The following is a 17,678-nucleotide window of genomic DNA, read 5'->3' as shown; positions in this document are numbered from 1 at the left end:
AATACAAATTGAGGGGGAATATCAAGAGCTCCAATCTGGGGGAATGGGGTGCAGCGCCGCCGGCGTGATTGCCGTCGTGGTCAGCATTGATTCAAAAAAAAAAACCAGACGGCGTTATCTCGTCGTTAGGGAAGAGGTCCCGATTATTCGATTTTAGGTAGTATGAGGGTTTAGTTGGCCCAACTTCGACTATAGGGAGCTAAACGTGATAAGGGCCACTATGATAGGGGCTTATTTAATACTTAACCCTATTTTTTTCATTGTTTATAATAGAATGAAAAAGGAAAAAATCCCATCACGCCCTTGTATTGCAATAAGAATCCCCCATTTTTAATGTGATAATTTATTCATCTTTGAAGTGAAAATAAAAAATTATAACTTTATCTTTTATGTAAAATATAGAAAAAAAAAGACATTTAAAGACATAATTTTTTGTTATTCATACTTTTCCATAAATAAATTTATCCATCAAAATAAACGCACATTTAGTAGATTTGTCTAGTCTCATTCTCGTCCTATAAAAATATGGATGGGATCCCTGTTCCACATTTTATTTAATAATTATTTTTATAAAAAAATTTATTATTATTATGAACTCTAATTAATATTTATCACTATAAATTAAAATTTTAAAAAATTATACTCCTACCTTTGAATTAATTAACCAAATAATTTATCATTAATTCAAATAAATATAAAAAATTAATTATAAACCCTAATTTGATGAGTGAATCCTTGTTAATTATCTTTATACTATATTAAAGTATAATAAATTAAAATTGAAGAAAAAAAATTAAAAATTATAATAAAATAAGAGTGGTACACGATGGTACACATTAAATTATAGGACAAATGGTCACATTTGATAAAAATAATCATAATTATCCTTTTTGAGGCGTCCAACAAAAATAGTCATAATCTATTACCCCACAATAGATTACCCTCTATATATTAACTTATTTACTTTTAGGTCCGGATGGTCTCGAATAGGTGTATGGGGGGGATGAATACACCTATGAGCTATTTTTCGATCTTAACACAGAGATCAAAACGAAACTTTGAACACAAACTCAGACATCTGTTTACTGAAAAGAGTTTTGACCAAAATAGGGTTGACGACTGATACTGAATACTCTTCAGTAAGGAGTTATCAATTAAGTTAAAAGAACTTAACTGATGCACGTAAAGCTTCAGTCGAGTTTGATAAACAGAGATGTTATAAATCTTACTGACTATCAGAAGATAGATCAGTCAGACCGATAACACACGCAACAGAAAACTTTTGTTTCGCAATAGCCTATGAGTTGAGCACGTTGTTAGTTTGAAGTTTCTCTTTGCAATTAATCAGTTTTCAGTTTACAAGAGGAAGAGCACAATTAAGAGCGTAAGTACTGAAAGCTGTAAATAACACAGAGATTTTTACGTGGTTTGGAAAACACTTCCTACATCCACAGTCGGTTGATCAAACCAACAACTTCACTCTGCAAGTGCTTACTGGTGCACTGCAAACCTGAACATGTGCTTACAGGTGCACACAACCGAAACAACTGAAGATCCAATCTTCAGTACCAACACACCTTGTTGAATTTCTCACTCCTAGCATGCTCTGGTCACTAGGATCTCACGGAGACAGAGTACCTTCCTGAACTCCTTTGCAACTCAAACACTCGATTATGTCGGTCGAAGGGAGGTTTGAAAACTTGCCAACTAAACTTCAAAGAACAAGTTCTTTGCAGTTAGTTTGACCTAGGCTTTGGGTAAACAAGGTTTGCCTAAGGTCTAAGAGAATTTATGTAATCAGCAGTGGCTGATTTTTAGCTTTGGGATTATCTTCTTCAATTCAAACTTTGGAGAGTCTGGGCTTTAGCTGAGAAACAATTTTGGCAGAGTTTCAGCTTATGTTGTTGAATCAGTGAAGATTGAAGTGATCCTCGAGCGCTATTTATAGGAGAAGTCTTGAATAGATCCGTTGGCGGAGAAGGTCTTCAAGATTTCTTCCGTTAGAGAGTAATTCGAACTTGGGCTGAGGCTTCAATCTTCGAGGTTCCTTGTTTGGTGAGAACGGCTATCTTGAAGAGCAGGAGATGCGACATCTCTGAAAAGGTAATCACCAAAGAGGAGTGTCCTCTGCAGAGAAAGGACGATCCTGAGATCTCTGCATTTAATGCGGCTGTACTTCTGGAGCGCGTGACTTCCTTTGAACGTTGGAGGTTCAGTGCGAGGAAAAATGTTTAACTGATACTTGACTTTAGTATCAGTCCGCTGAATCCACGTGGCACGCATTAAGTAATCAGTTCAAAACTGATTATTCGACTGTTGCTTCAGTCGGCAACTTCAGTCTTCAGTCTTCAGAACAACAGTCTAAACTAGAAAAAGAACTCTAACACTTGAGTTCGAGCAGTTCTAGTCTATTACAAAAGAAACCTATTGATTTTGGTATCATCAAAACAAGGAATATGATATTCCATTAAGTTCCCAACATTTACATATTCTACCACATGGTGGGATCCTATCTCCACTCATAATACAATTATTTATCATTATTAACACCATTTTTATGGTGGAACCCTTTCTCCCCTAATAACATACTTAACCACTTTTATTAAAACTTATGTCACTCCCTCTTAGAATTATATTGTAAAATAAAATTCTATATATTTATATAAATAAAAATATATAAATAATAGCTATTTTTTACTATCATGCTACTACAACGCTTACACGATCTACACGAATTTTCTTCTAATCAAATTTTGCTCAACAATGTAAATAACACTATTGTACGAACTTACACGATTTTTTTTCGTTTAATCATTGCACTTTTATGTAAGAGTATTAAAGTTTAAAAAAAAATGACTATTATTTCATATTTTATCTACATGACTATAATATCCGATTACTAGTATATGATCATAAAAATTAAAATTAAAATTAAAAGAAATATACACATTCAGTGAAAAGTGAAAAGGAACATTTCTTTTAACAAATAATTGATAATTATTATAGGAGAGATGTATATTTTACAACATTAAATTCACCTATTATATTTATATTATATATTTAGTTTAAGGGATCAGATTAGTGTAATATCTGTGAGAATATGATAGAATATCCTCAATCCAACCATATTATACTAATTAATCCAGTTGAATTTTCAAGTTCCGAGAATCCCATTATATTAAACTAAGTTCAAAACGTAAATTCATAATATATAAAAATTAAGGAACGATTAGTTTATCAATTGTGTTGACGGTTCGACCTCTAATTTCTACATGAAGGAACACCATTAGATTTATTATCAACTGATTCGATGGTTGGTGTTCATCTCGATAAAAAAAAAAGGGGGGAGGTTTCGACGGTTACATACTTCATTATTTCATTCGACTAGCATTTGCACTCGTGCAACACACAAAAAATAATTTTATATTTTATTATATAAAAAATTGATTATTATTTGATTATTATATAAAGATTCTAAATATAATTAAAAATTAGTATAATTTAAGATAAATATATTTTAGTTTAATATAAAAATAATAAAGAATAATCCATATTAATAAAAAAATGATATTGTGAAAAAAGAAAACAATATAAATTAAAAGATTATTAAAAAAATAGATTTATTCAAAAAAAAAGATGAGAGAGGAGAGGAGAGAAAATTTTCTTAAGTTTTAATCTTTAAATAAATAAAACTTTTATATTTTAAATCCAATATTTACATAACATACATCAAATTAAAGCTTTTGTCATGATCTTTAATTTGATATGCATATCAAATATTTTATAATTAGTCGAATTTCACAATTTTAAAAAAGAACTAAAATAGAAAAATAAGAAGTTAAAGAAAAAGAAAAAAAATGTATAGCTTACAAATAAACCTTTAGTTTTATTTTAACTACAAAATTGCCACTTAATTTTAAAATTAATTTGAAATCAATTTAAAATTGAAAACTCTCATTTTAATATAGTACTAGCATTTGCACTCGTGCAACACACGAAAAATATTTTTATATTTTATTATATATAAAATTAATTATCGTTTGATTATTATATAAAAAATCTAAAAATATAATTTAAAATACTATAATTTAAGATAAATATATTTTAGTTTAATACAAAAATAATAAAGAATAATTCATATTAATAGAAAATGATATTGTGAAAAAGAAAACAATATAAGTTAAAAGATAATTGAAAAAAAATAGATTTATTCAAAAAAAATTGAGGAAGGAGGAAAGAGAATTTTCTTAATTTTAATCTTTAAATAAATATAATTTTTATATTTTAAATCCAATATTTATATAGCATATATCAAATTAAAGCTCTTGTCATGATCTTTAATTTGATATGCATATCAAATATTTTATAATTAGTCGAATTTCACAATTTTTTTAAAAAAAAAAATTAAAAAATAAGAAGTTAAAGAAAAAGAAAAAAAAAGTTATATACCTTATAAACAAACCTTCAATTTTATTTTAACTACAAAATTACCACTCAATTTTAAAATTAATTTGAAATCAATTTGAAATTGAAAACTCCTTTTCTAATATAGTATAGATATGTTACTCCCTCCGTCCCAACTTTTGGTATCCAATTTTTCTTTTTTGGTTGTCCTACATTTTAATATCCATTTCTATTTTAAGTAAAAGTAGGTAGAACTCTTACCCCGCTTTAATTGTTTTAACGCTCATATAAAATGTGGAACTCTTATTCCACTCACAACACACTCAATCACTTTATTAAAACCCGCGCCACTCTCAAATGGATACTAAAAGCCGAGATGGAGGGAGTAATATTTATATATAACTTAAATTTTTAAAAATAAATAAATATATCGTGGTCCATGCATCATATGGGAGGGCGAACTAGTTACAATAAATTTGCAATCCAAATTAATAACTAGCCTAAATTAAGAATTCAAAATATTACATAAATGCAAATCCACTAGTTTAATTAAAGAGGGTGTGAATGAAAATTTATAGTAGACTACATCATACTAAAACATCACCCCCACAACAAAAGGTAAAAAAGAGTTGTCATAAAAATATGGTTATGTCTTCCTCTTCTTGTTTGTTTTGGAGCTGTAGTCATGTTTAGTTCTCTTCTTTCCGCTGCTATTATTTACTTGCTTGCCCATCTTTTTCTTTTCGGATTTGATGCTAATGATAGTGCCTGGGCGGAGCATCCCAGCCATCTCAAAATCAGCCTCGATGGCATACTCTTGAAGTAGATCAACATCACCCTTAGATTTCATCTCCTCCTGAATTCATAAACTCTTATATAAGATCCACATGTACTTATAATTTTGTGATATAAACACATACCCAAAATCAAAAAAATGTCACCAACCTCAACTTGCTGTGCTGCATTGTTAAGATCATCGTCTACAGATACAGAGTGTGGTTCCATTGTAATCTGAAAACAAGCGATGAGAAAACAAAGCATAGGAAAAGGAGTTCTGCTACAACAGTTGGAAAAGTATTGTATAGTTCACTTACATCTTTTAGGCGGGAAACAGTTGGAAAAGTATCTTTCGATGCAACATTGCTCAAGTATTTGTGGAACTTCGTCATCACTTCCATATATAAAGACAATATCTGGTGTCTTTCCAAATTCATCTCCATCTATAGGCCAAATGAGGAAAACCCAAAACATTAAAACACCTCTGTTAGATCAAAGACTCGCAAAGTCCAAAAACTCCAAACCACAGATGCAAGCTGATTTCAAATGCCTCAGAAATTGATTTCAATAAGTTTGTGAAATCTGGACTCCATAAGAAAAGGAAATTATAATAGTAAAACCTATTGTATGTCATTTTGTAAGATAACTCTAAATATATGCTTAACTTACCCCCTGATCACATCCTTATAAACAATTTCCAATTTAAGCATGTTTTAGATGGAGTGAGTTCTTTCACAGTTTTTAAGCCTCGGGAGTAATTAGGCTAATTTCCAAAATTTAGATCCAAAAATTAGACTTGCAATGACATCTCTGTAACTAATAATCATATTTAATGCCTAAGGCCAAAGGTTTTAGGTTCAAGTCCCCTGTGGCGCGCGGTCTTTAAATTTTTTTATTTAATATTGTAATTTATCAAAAAAAATAATCATATTTAATAGTAACAAAACCCAAACATTGCAATGACATCTCCAAATTCACTGGAAATAAAGGTTGAGTACCTGAATACGAGAGGTATCTTTTCCCTGCAGTCCCATGCAGAGCAAAACAGAAGCTTGGGCATATGATAACGTAACCGGAATCTTCTCCAACATATATGCACGAGCAAGATCATCCACAAAATCTTCAGTCTGCCACATGAAAAATGATCTTAGACACACCTTTGATGTATCATCAGCTAAGTAATATCAGCAAGCAAGAACATCTAACCTTCTCTAGTTTATGTTCAACCAGAAGATTTACAAAAATGATTGGGTTTTGTTAATAAGTAAAATATGAGATGGCATTTTAGAGTGTTATTGATTTGGAAAATAAAAGTATATTTGACTGACTGTGGCGGAACCCACTTTGAACTAGTAGTTAGTACGAAACAAAAAAAAAAGCATCATCCATAAGTGAGATCATACCATGTGGTAATCAACAAGGTGATTTGTATATGCTTCTAGTTGCTCCATAGCATAGGATGATAGTGTTTCACTAATTGAATTCAAACCTCCACTGGGAGACGATGATGCAGTATCAACATCTGAAAACTTGATTTTTGGATCCAAAATGCTGCAAAAGCCATGAGCTTACAATTACTCAAGAAGCTCTTAAAAGATGACAACAAAACATCACATCTATACTTGTGGTATCAATTTGGCGAAAACATCACATCTATACCTCATCGCAAGCTTATACTCCATTTGACGAAATGCACGAGCTAGAAGCTTAGTGAATTTCTTCCTGAACACTGATGACAGTATGGAACACATAAGGATCAGCAATTAGGTACTGTAACTCTGAATGCAAACAACTTGTGGAATCAATTTGGACAGACCTTGATAAAAGGGCCTGAAGAAGCCCAACGGGTCTGATTTATTCGAACCAATGTCATCACTATGTAATGTTTTTAGAATCATGCACGTATGCTCACCAGTCACAGCATTCTGATTATTGAAATGATAAAACAATTCATTAGATAATTTATCATCACATTTTGAAATATATAAGAAAGAATAGGGTATCAATTAATAGCCTAAAAACAGAAAAGCTTCGTTCTTACCTCAACTTGGCTAATGTAGAATGGAGCAAAGTTATGTTTCCTCCAAAAGCTAAAAAGATCTTGCGTGAGCCCGAAAGAGACTCCTAGGTAATGGAGCTTTTCTGGCCTCCGCTCACGGAGAGGTACGAGCAACGGGGGGAGATCAGTTCTCGGCTTCACATTTTCTTCAAGCAGAGATGCCTGCAGCCAATGTTACATTTGAAGTTACATCAAGATAAAGGTAAGACAAAGATCAATAGTTCAATACCATCAAAAGTTCACAAAATGTTAGTTGACTAATATTTCCCAGAAGGCTCCCCAAAATTTTAAGGGGGAAAATAAGCAGATGTGGCAAGGAATACACCCTTTAGTAGTACTTTTAAGCACAGCTTCTTTTTCGCGTGTAGGACATAGCATAGGATCGGAGTGAAGATGACCATAAAATAGTTTCTCTTCTCCCAGGAGCATATATGACAAAACAATTTTAACATATCATGCCATGGCCCATGCCATCAGGTATGCATCCTCATAGCAAAAACACAAAAGGGATTCAAGTACAAAAATTAAACTAAAACTATAACCAAAATACCAAGAAAGAGAAAGTATGAAATAGACCAGACCTTCTCTGCAGCCTCAACAATTGTAATTGGAGAATCATCTGCAACTGGAAGTTCATCAGCATCTATTTCAGATATTGCAGTGAGTTGGCCCTCAAAATACCTACAAGTGGCAAATTTTATTGGCATTTGACGGATTATCCTTTGTAAGAGGAAGATGTCTGTTAAATAACACAAGGTACTAAAACATCACAAACTTTATGTTACATATTTATACATTAAAATAAGTTCCAAACATATATAACTATTTCAAAGTCAGGGACTTATTTATAGTATGTTTTAGTTAGGATTATATTCTGTTCTGGAGAAGACTAAGTTTGATTCTCTCATCATTTAATTTTTTACTTGCTGGAGTTCCTTCAGGTATTTTTCTTTTTCTTTTTTTCCTGTTCTCTGTTGTTCATTTGTATGGAGAATTAAGTAAAATGGAGAAGTAAGAAGCAACTCATTCACACACAGATGTATATATTTAAGGATTTCTTCCTTCATTGGGCATAATAAGAAAGATTATCTATTCTTTCATATATCACCATTAATCACAAGCAGATAACAAGAATTTAACTTTGACCTTTTTGCTCCCTTTAAGCCTACAACTTGAAAAACTGATTAACAAAATTCTTAAATCGATGAAAACAACTTTTGAACTACCATCCTAGAAATATGAATAACGAATATATTCATTGAAAATAAATACATGCGGTGAAAGGGTACCGGATTAGATCGTCCTTTGTAGAAACCAAGATATACTACTCATGATCATGACAACTTTGAAAACACAAATATGATGCATGTTAGTCAAGAAATTTGTATAAAAGGCTTCAACCTCAAAGGTAATATTGCATGTTCATACATATAAGCAACTTAACCGTCATGCCAAAGAGACTTTTGTCTCTTTAACCTCATTTAGTCAGTTTGGGACAGAACATTAAAGACCGTGATGAGAAGAAAGGCAAACACTTGGAGGAAAATAAGCTCACCTTGTTAAAAGTTCAACTGCCATTGAACCATAGCCAAGCTGCAAATATGTAAAACATGTTGTTCAGGGAAGGATGAACACTATATAACCATTTAAGGAAAATGGTGCTACAACTTACCCTCATGGCACATGGATGTGTGGCAATGCGTACAATTCGAGCACCTGAAAGACTTGGGAAAACCGTGTCACGAAACTCCTCACAAAATTTCCAGGGTATCTGATCACCATGTGGCGGGTGGCCACCACTCAACCTTCTAAGGGCAGATTTACGAGAAATTTGTCCCTCGAAACAAATCTACATATAAGTTCAATTAGAATAATACAACCAGTATGAACAATCATTAGTCCCAATCTTAAGGAATTGTTATATGGAGATAACACGCTATTTCAGCCAGCTATTTTATAATTAAAAAAATAAATATAAGGAAAAACACACACACACACACACACACACACAAAAGAACCAAATAGAACATGACAGTAATAAAATATAGTCATTAGAACATCCAAACAATGAACTGTAGTGCTACAAATAGACAAAGAGGTTGCACCCTACCAATTGAAATTAGGAGAAGACACAGGGTCATAAAAACATAGAGCAGAAGAGTAAATATAATGAAGACATATATAGAAACAAATAAAAAGAGGTGGAAATAATCCAAAAAGGAAAAAAAATAGGTATACAAGTAAAGACAGCAACGAACCTTCAGAGCATATACTGAAATGAAAAAGGACAAAGTAATCAGCTTTTTCAAGAACCAGTTCAGGCCAAGGTCAGTCAATGATAAATGTCTTCATCGACCAGATGAAAGATACAGGCTAGTGAGAATTTCAAAGTTATCACTCAAGACATAAAACAAAGTGTTGATCTAAAAACCATTCCCAGATTTTCTAGCTAACACAATAAGTTAATATGAAGTTCAAGCACATTTATTTAGTATATATTGAAATATGATTTTTATTTCAGATAGTTTGGTTATATCACCTAATAGGCAAGAAACGAACTAGCAACTTATTAGATCACCAATTAGAATGACATACCTGAATAACACACAGAATATCAGGAAGATGATTTTTGGACTCATCAACTGGACCTGTGGGATGAAGAGTAAATATACCGATAGTAGTAACAATGGTAAACAAATGAATTGATACAATCATTTATACCAAGTAGCACAAATAAGTGGTGGGCTGGGGCATCAGCTATCAATTGCAAGTCATTTGGCGAATTCTTGTAGTGAGAAGCAACATAGAGAGCCATCATCCTCTGAACAGAGCATCAACCACATTAATTAGAAGACAGGTGCAGCACGTACGACAGAAAATATATACTCCCTCCGTCCACGAAAGAACTTCCTATCTTTCCTTTTTGGAACGTCCACAAAAGAACTTCCTACCTATTTTTGGACTATACCCCACCAATTTTAATCCTCTTACTTTTCACTTTTCACAACTCCCAATATTAATTATAACACTTTTTCACCACTCCCAATACACTCAACTACCTTTTATCCACTCTCAATACACTCAACAATATTTTTTCTTAAAACTCGTACCACTCCCTCCTAGGAAGTTCTTTCATGGACGGAGGGAGTATATAAATACACACACATATGAATGCTTATGTTTGTATGCTTACCTGCATAAATAATTCACTGTCCCTGTGATAGGAGAACAGGGTGTCTCGATTCACATAATACAGATCACATTCACTGGGTGGAGGTAGCCTGATATACAAAGAATTTCAATTAGATCAACAGAAACAGGATGCTTTTCCACCTTCACGCAACTGACAACTTATAAAACAGAACCTGCTTATACTAGGAATGGAATTTGTTACATCCAAACACAGCAATGAATGAAGCCAGGATTCAATTGGATCGCCAGAGGCATATCTGATTGCTTCACTTAATTCAATCTTTTTCAATCGGCCTACAGATGAAGTTTATAGACATTAGGTCATTTATTTGCATGAAAACCATATTGAGCAATTACTTTCCACCATTTCCGTAGTTTGAAAGGAACCGAATAACACATTGTCAAAAAAATCCAATAATGATGTAAAGAAATAGAGGTTGCAATTCATTTTAACTATAAACGGAAAACTCAACGGATAACTAAAGCGAAGGAACAAAGCAGACTTTCACCCAGTCATCAAGTAAAAAGTACAAAGAAACAGCCATCAATAATAGGAAACCTAAATACAAGATTGATTAGGATGCCATGACTGGAAAGAACAAAAAAATGTTAAAGGACCTGAAACACCAGTATCCACACTTTGGCTTGAAATCCGATCTTGTTGCTCAAGTTGTTGCAACAGTTTTAAAGATAATGACCTTCCTGTACCTTCATACCTTTAGAAAAAGAGAGAAGATGAAATAAGTAATTGATTTAACACCATTAGATCTCAAAATTAAAAACTAAGAAAGTAGAGAAGAATACAAACTAAATGTATCATACCCATTCACTGTTGAAGAGAGGAATACAAGATAAGGACCAAGCAAGGACTTCACAACTGGCAAAGGTATAGCTGCCGCTTCATCAATAACCAGCAATTCTACTTGTGAGAGCTTTTCGTGTTCATGTGGATGAATGTACTGCAATTTCATTAGGATAAACTTATTTTGCAACATTTCCTTGTTTTAAGTGAATGATACCATAAACAGAAAAAGAAGCAAACAACAGCAAGCCCTTTCGTGTTTATTTGAGTAGCATACTATACTATAATGAGAACATTAGTAGGCGATCTTAAACAAAAAGATCCATGTCTTCACTAACATAATAAAAGTGAAAATCAGTGTTGTGAAAAGCGCATGGTGCAGCGTAAAACCACACCGCCTTGCCTCGCCGAGGCAAAACACCTCAGCTCCACCTTAAGCTTTTCATAACATTGGTGAAAATGCCAGGAGCAGCAGATACAACGAATACTTTGCATGTAAAAGTTGGATTAAAGATGATACCATCACACTTCTACGTACCTGAATAGTCTGCCTGTGTTGTTTGTAAATATTGATTCGAACAGTTTCTCCATTAAAGTCAGGGTTTGTGCTTTTCACCACATCATAATTCAAGTGTTCCTGTATGGACAACACACAAGGATGTTAAACTCAACAAAATACACTTTTCCTCACATGCATATTCCATACCAACCATACTAGATAATTAAGTTCAGCAACTACTGGATTATGAATTAAAAAAGCAGTGGATTTGCTTTTCTTCAATCTATAAACAAGAAAAGGTGGGGCACATACCATGTAATCAAGCATATCAAATCCCTTGATTACAAATTGAAACAGGGTATTCAGATTTGCTGGGCTTGGTGCAGTCACAAAAATATTGGAATATCTGCAGTCACAGTAATTTCAGGATCAACATAGAGGGAGGTTCAAGAAAGTTGGAGCACAAGGAAGGAAGAAGGTTATCAAATACTCCCTCCGTCCCATTAAAGTTGGCCACATTTCCTTTTTGGGCGTCCCACTAAAGTTGGCTACTTTCCTTTTTGGGTAAAAATTACACCAAATTAAACTCTATAATTAAGTCAACTAATCTACACCTATTAATCTAACCTATCCTCACTCATATTAAATAAAAACACACACACACACAACACACACGCACAACACACACAACACACAAAACCTCTCCCTTCTCTCTTCTTCTCCGGCGGCCGACAGCGACGCCGGCCGCCGGCCGCCGTCCATCCCCTTCTCCTCCCTCTCCCCTTCCCGACCGCCCTTGCTCAGATCTCTCTCGAACAAACACAAATCACACACAAACACACCCACACTCAGCGCCCCCCCAAAACATCTCCCCCTTCCCTCTTCTTCTCCGGCGGACTGCCGCCGGCCGGCCCCGCCCTCTCGTCTGCACTCTCCGGCAAACTCTTCACCTTCTCGATTTCACTCGCCAATAGCTCCGCCGCGAATTCATGAAAAAATCAAGGGTTTCGCACCTCCCTCAGCCGCGACCCCCATGGCCGCCGCCTCTCTCGACGACGCCGCGACCACTTCTTCCTCTCCTCTTCTCCCTCTTCTCTGTGTCGCATCTCCCTCTCCTCTTCTCCCTCTTCTCTGTGGCGCGATTTGGGGGCTAGGGCTTTCAGGCGGCGGCGGCGGCGGCGGCTACGACCCTTCCCCCTCACAGCGCGATTTGGGGGCCTAGGGCTCCGATTTGGTTTGAATGTTTGGATTGAGGAAATCGGATTGAGGAAAATTGAACAGAAAATGGTGTTTGGTTTGAATTTTTTTGGTGAAAATTGGATTGAGGAAAATGGAACAGAAAATGGTTTGAATTGATTTTTTGGTTTGCATGTTGATCGTCGCCGTCTCCGGCGCCGGCCGCGCCGGCGCCAGCCTGAAAATGGAACTGATGCACTGAGAAGAAGAATATGAAGCACAATTAATTAACTCTATTTTAGTGGACTACACTTAATTAAAACATAACAACCCTTTTCTTAATCTCCGTGCCGAAAAGAATGTGGCCAACTTTCTTGGGACGGAGGGAGTATATATTACTGTATTATATAATACATTACCCTGCTGCAACAGCCCCAGCAATTGCAAAACCAAGAGCAGCTGACTTCCCACGACCACGACCAGCAAGCAAAGCTACTGTCATTTGGAGTTTCTTATCCAGAATTGCATCAAGGAATGCAACAACAGCTTTCCCCTATTTGGGAAGACAAGAGTAATATAATCAAGCTGAACAAATGTTGATACTGACAACAAAATAAATATTATACCTGGTCCATTGTGCGACAATTTCTAATTAGAGGACCAACAGGAAAATCACCATCCAGTTGTTCCTTCAAACACTTCAGTTCCCTTTCAGCTTCTGAAAGTCCTTCAAAATCCTTTCATAACCAAATGTTAAAGCAAACAATCACATAAAGCTCCAAGGCGATAACTTTTCCTATTGCTAACAAAGTACATTTCACGTAAACTATTACCTGTACCATCGTGCAACATTTTCTAATTAAAGGACCAACAGTAGATTTATCATTCAATTGTTTCTCCAAAACCTTCTGTTCTCTTTCAGATTTCGGATGTCCTTCAGAATCCTATAAAACAAAATATTAATAGCAAACAATTAGAAAAAAGTGGGCGACAAGTTTTCTTATTGCTAAGAATACTTTTTGTGCAGATATCCAAAAGAAACCAAATTCAGGAAATAATGAAAGAACATGTGACAAAATAATAATTCATGAAACTTTACAAAAGATGGTACATGATTGTTAAAAAATACATTTATTCTTTAGAATATCTACCACAGAAGTTAAAGATGTAAACAGAAAGTTTTACAAAAGATGGTACATGAGATTGTACATGATTGTTAGAAAACATGGCACATTATTGTTAAACATTTAATTTGGTAACTGTTCTATGAAGCAACAAATATACATGGTACATTATTGTGAAAACTTTAATTTGCTAACTGTATCAAAACTGTATCAAAATTCTATGAAGCAAAAAATATACCTCTTGAACCGAAGACGACTGAGTAATTGATTTTATATGGGAAGAAATTGGCAAGATATTCAACTCATCATCCATTACAATGCAAGATTTGCATGATGAAAGTGAGAGTAAGAATCGTTTATTGAAGCGACCAGTAGCACAAGAATGCGATTCTGTACGGTATCTCTCATGAACATCCTGATCACGTGTAGTAAGTGAACTGAAATATCAGTACAAGAAAATAAAAGAAACAAAGTAGATTCAAGATTAATTAAAAAAAAAGTAGATTAAGTCCGTACTCTAGTAAGTGAACTAAAATATTAGTAAAAGAACATAAAAGAAACAAAGTACGTAGTCTAGTAAATGAAGTACTAAAATATTATGTACAAGAACATAAAAGAAACAAAGTAGATTCAATTAATTGTTTCTTAGTAAGCTTTCTGCTTTTTTGTTTATTCTAGGTAACATTCTCCTATTGAAAATATCAACAAACTAAAAAGTAGAATTTGTGGCAATACCATAGCCATAGTGTAAAGACTAGTTAGAGAGGAAAGAGTGCGCAGAAGCAATATTATCAATCCACCACCTTCAACAGTTTCAATAGTTCTTGCAAGAACATTTGGAGTCAAAGCTTCAAAATCCTAGCACAGAAAAACAAAGACAAGTTAAAATTTTAAATGCAAATATTTTTTGCCACCAAATGACCGATGAGGTTTGCAGGTACAAGTTAGAAAATTTTAAATGCATACATTTTTTGTCACCAAATGACCGATAAGGTTTGCAGGTTCTACCTCTAATATACACATGCCAAAAGTGTTACCCAGAATTCTTTCAGAACGTTCATACAAGCAATATGTTATTTTAGTAGTTGTAACAAAAAGTGAGAAAGGATCAGCCTTCTCCGGATCAAGCAAGCCATATTTTAGCTTCTTCTTCATTTGGATTTCCCGCTTGCGTTTGTGACTACATAATAAAAAAACCAACTATATTAAAAATCAATTAAACTTTGTGTGACATGATAGGCATTTGAATATTAACCAATCAAAAAGCTCAAATCATACAAAATAAATGAAAAGTAGTATCTATGACCAAAGTCAATGAGTAGACAAGGTTAGACAAACTGCCCAACATATAATAATCCCGGTGGCCAGAGGCCAGGGTCGCAAGGCAGCATTGCATTAATGTCCAGTGGAGATAAGCATTGTAAATTAAACAACACATCAGTTTCCAATCAAAAGTCTCATCCAACAGGGGTTAGCATATTGTCATTAGTTATGAACTAAAACTCAGTATTAAGCAACTACTCGCCACGATAGACAGATTCTGAGGTCAGCCGATTTATTCCACCAAAAATATGCCTGATCTTATATCTTAGAGCATCCAGTGTGGTGCCACATGTGTGCCACCTCAACAACTACCTCATTTTTCAACTTTCTCATATTTTCTTCATTGTGCCACTACCTCATATTTAACTATTTATGGACTCCACTATCATTATTATTATTATATTTACCACCTATCATTATTATTATATTTACCACCTATTCATGAAATTTTAATTTTGTTATAATATTTTACTTCAATAAAATTTATATAATTATACGAATAAATTAATTTTTTAAATAATGAAATATAATTTAAAAATTAATATAATTATGTCAAAAAAATTAAATTTCAAAACACATATTATTGAAAATTAAATTCGATCAACACAAAACTAATTTTAAAAATATAAATAAGAATACACACAAAAATAGAGTACATCAAGATCTGCATCACTGCATGCAAGGTCCTCCATATTTAATCTATCAACGCGCAACTTCCAAGAAATTCCAATTAAAAAATGAATTTGTGGCCCACCACTTTACTTACTTCCTGGGTAGTAGAATTGCTTGCTTTGTTTTACTACCCCAAATTTACTACCTCAAATTTGATAGCCCACTATGGAGCAAGTATATTGCTACCCCATCAACTCTCTAGCATAGTGGATGCTCTTAGATAGTCAAAACTTACAAATTCTCTCCTCGACAATGACAAATTAACACTACCTAATGTCTAACTTTAATTTTGCCACTAAGGGTGCATTTACTCTGGTGGATAACAAAAATTTTTACCTTTACAAAATGTAGGGAAAATAAAGATATTTGAAGATATAAATTTATCTATCAAAGTAAACGCAAACAACTCAAATATGAGTCAAAGATAGAAGTAAAACCTGCTAAACTCGAGTTTCTTCTTGTTCTTGTAGCACCATAAGACACTTGGACGAGACTTGGCCACCGATTTACTCAACATGTAATGCAAATTCACAATCTGTTCTCGAAAAAGAAAGAAGAAAATTAAAGTTATGCTCGACATTGGTACGATTAAAAAAATAGAGAAAATTAAAACAAAGACGCTAACGCACAAAGCGAAACACAAATATTCGCGTGTACTATACCTGGTCGCGTGACTTATCACCTATAATGACGAACATGGAGCGATGACGGGCTCTCACGCCGTTCTCAATTAGGCTTCTAATTCGTTCGTCAACCTTCTTTCTCATTGTTCTCGTTAATTCTCAATTTTCTGTTTCTGTGGCGGTAATGGATGTCTTACGGCGGCCGGCAGTCGAGAGAATTTTGAAACGGCAATGGGTGTCTTACGGAATTTCACGGCGCTCAGCAGTCGAGAGAATTTGGAAGATGTTGTGGAATACGATATTTGAGGAATCGAGGTTTAACGCGGGTTTATTTAACCTTTTCAAAATCCCTCGGGCCAAATGTCAATCCAGCCCGAAACTTGTAAACTAGCCCGATTAATTCGCTGATTTGAGAAGATTAGGATTAAAAATAGGGTAATTTTAAATATAACTCCCAATTTTCCCACTACAGCCACTTAATTAAAAAAATAATAAAAATAATTATGATTATACTATTATACCCTTATAGCTCCCATTTCAAATTTCTAATAAATTAATAAGTTTATACACTTTAATCTGATCTTAACTGATCACTCAAACTCCAAAAATCAGAAATGAAGAATTCATTAACAAAAAACTGTAACAAACAACCGAAGCAAACCTCATTTAATTTTGCTGCAAAAAATCACATGAGAGGAGAAGACAGTGCGTCTCTGTGTGAGAGATAAAAGTTAGACAAAGATAGAAGATGAAAAAGGAAAAAAATTATCGTATTTTTGGTGGATTTTTGAAGAGTGGTCTGTTGTGTACATAGAAAATTTCAAGAGTGGGTCTGTTGTGGATTTTTAGATCTATTTGTTTCTTTCAGTTTGATGAATTGTGTTTTGTGGCTATGGAGAATCTTGAGTTCTTTTTATCTTGAAATTTGCAGGAGGTGCTGATTGTATTAAAGAGATTGTTGTGTATTTGATTTGATTTGTTTTTTTTTTTTAATGCTTGAAATTTTGATGGATGGGATTCATGAATA

General features: G+C 33.9%; 1 protein-coding gene across 1 annotated transcript; it reads right to left on the bottom strand.

Moving 5' to 3' along the window:
- Nucleotides 1-4,869: 4,869 nt before the first annotated feature.
- On the bottom strand, nucleotides 4,870-17,143 carry LOC131011395 (RNA cytidine acetyltransferase 1-like). Its single transcript, XM_057939204.1, has 27 exons — nucleotides 16,691-17,143; nucleotides 16,466-16,563; nucleotides 15,042-15,213; nucleotides 14,769-14,891; nucleotides 14,272-14,448; nucleotides 13,743-13,853; nucleotides 13,536-13,646; nucleotides 13,329-13,462; nucleotides 12,046-12,139; nucleotides 11,773-11,871; nucleotides 11,255-11,391; nucleotides 11,051-11,148; nucleotides 10,606-10,726; nucleotides 10,434-10,521; nucleotides 9,962-10,061; nucleotides 9,836-9,888; nucleotides 8,913-9,089; nucleotides 8,796-8,833; nucleotides 7,822-7,921; nucleotides 7,223-7,402; nucleotides 6,998-7,106; nucleotides 6,841-6,910; nucleotides 6,585-6,732; nucleotides 6,180-6,308; nucleotides 5,499-5,624; nucleotides 5,350-5,415; nucleotides 4,870-5,260 (listed from the first exon to the last, which is right to left on the bottom strand). The coding sequence occupies exons 1-27, from the start codon at nucleotides 16,793-16,795 to the stop codon at nucleotides 5,051-5,053; spliced, it is 3,174 nt and encodes a 1,057-aa protein (XP_057795187.1). The 5' UTR covers nucleotides 16,796-17,143; the 3' UTR covers nucleotides 4,870-5,050.
- Nucleotides 17,144-17,678: the final 535 nt, after the last annotated feature.

This window comes from Salvia miltiorrhiza, chromosome 2 (assembly GCF_028751815.1).
Source record: "Salvia miltiorrhiza cultivar Shanhuang (shh) chromosome 2, IMPLAD_Smil_shh, whole genome shotgun sequence".
Lineage (NCBI taxonomy): Eukaryota > Viridiplantae > Streptophyta > Magnoliopsida > Lamiales > Lamiaceae > Salvia > Salvia miltiorrhiza.
The sequence above is the reverse complement of the archived record's forward strand: the minus strand, read 5'-3'. Positions and strand labels throughout refer to the sequence as shown.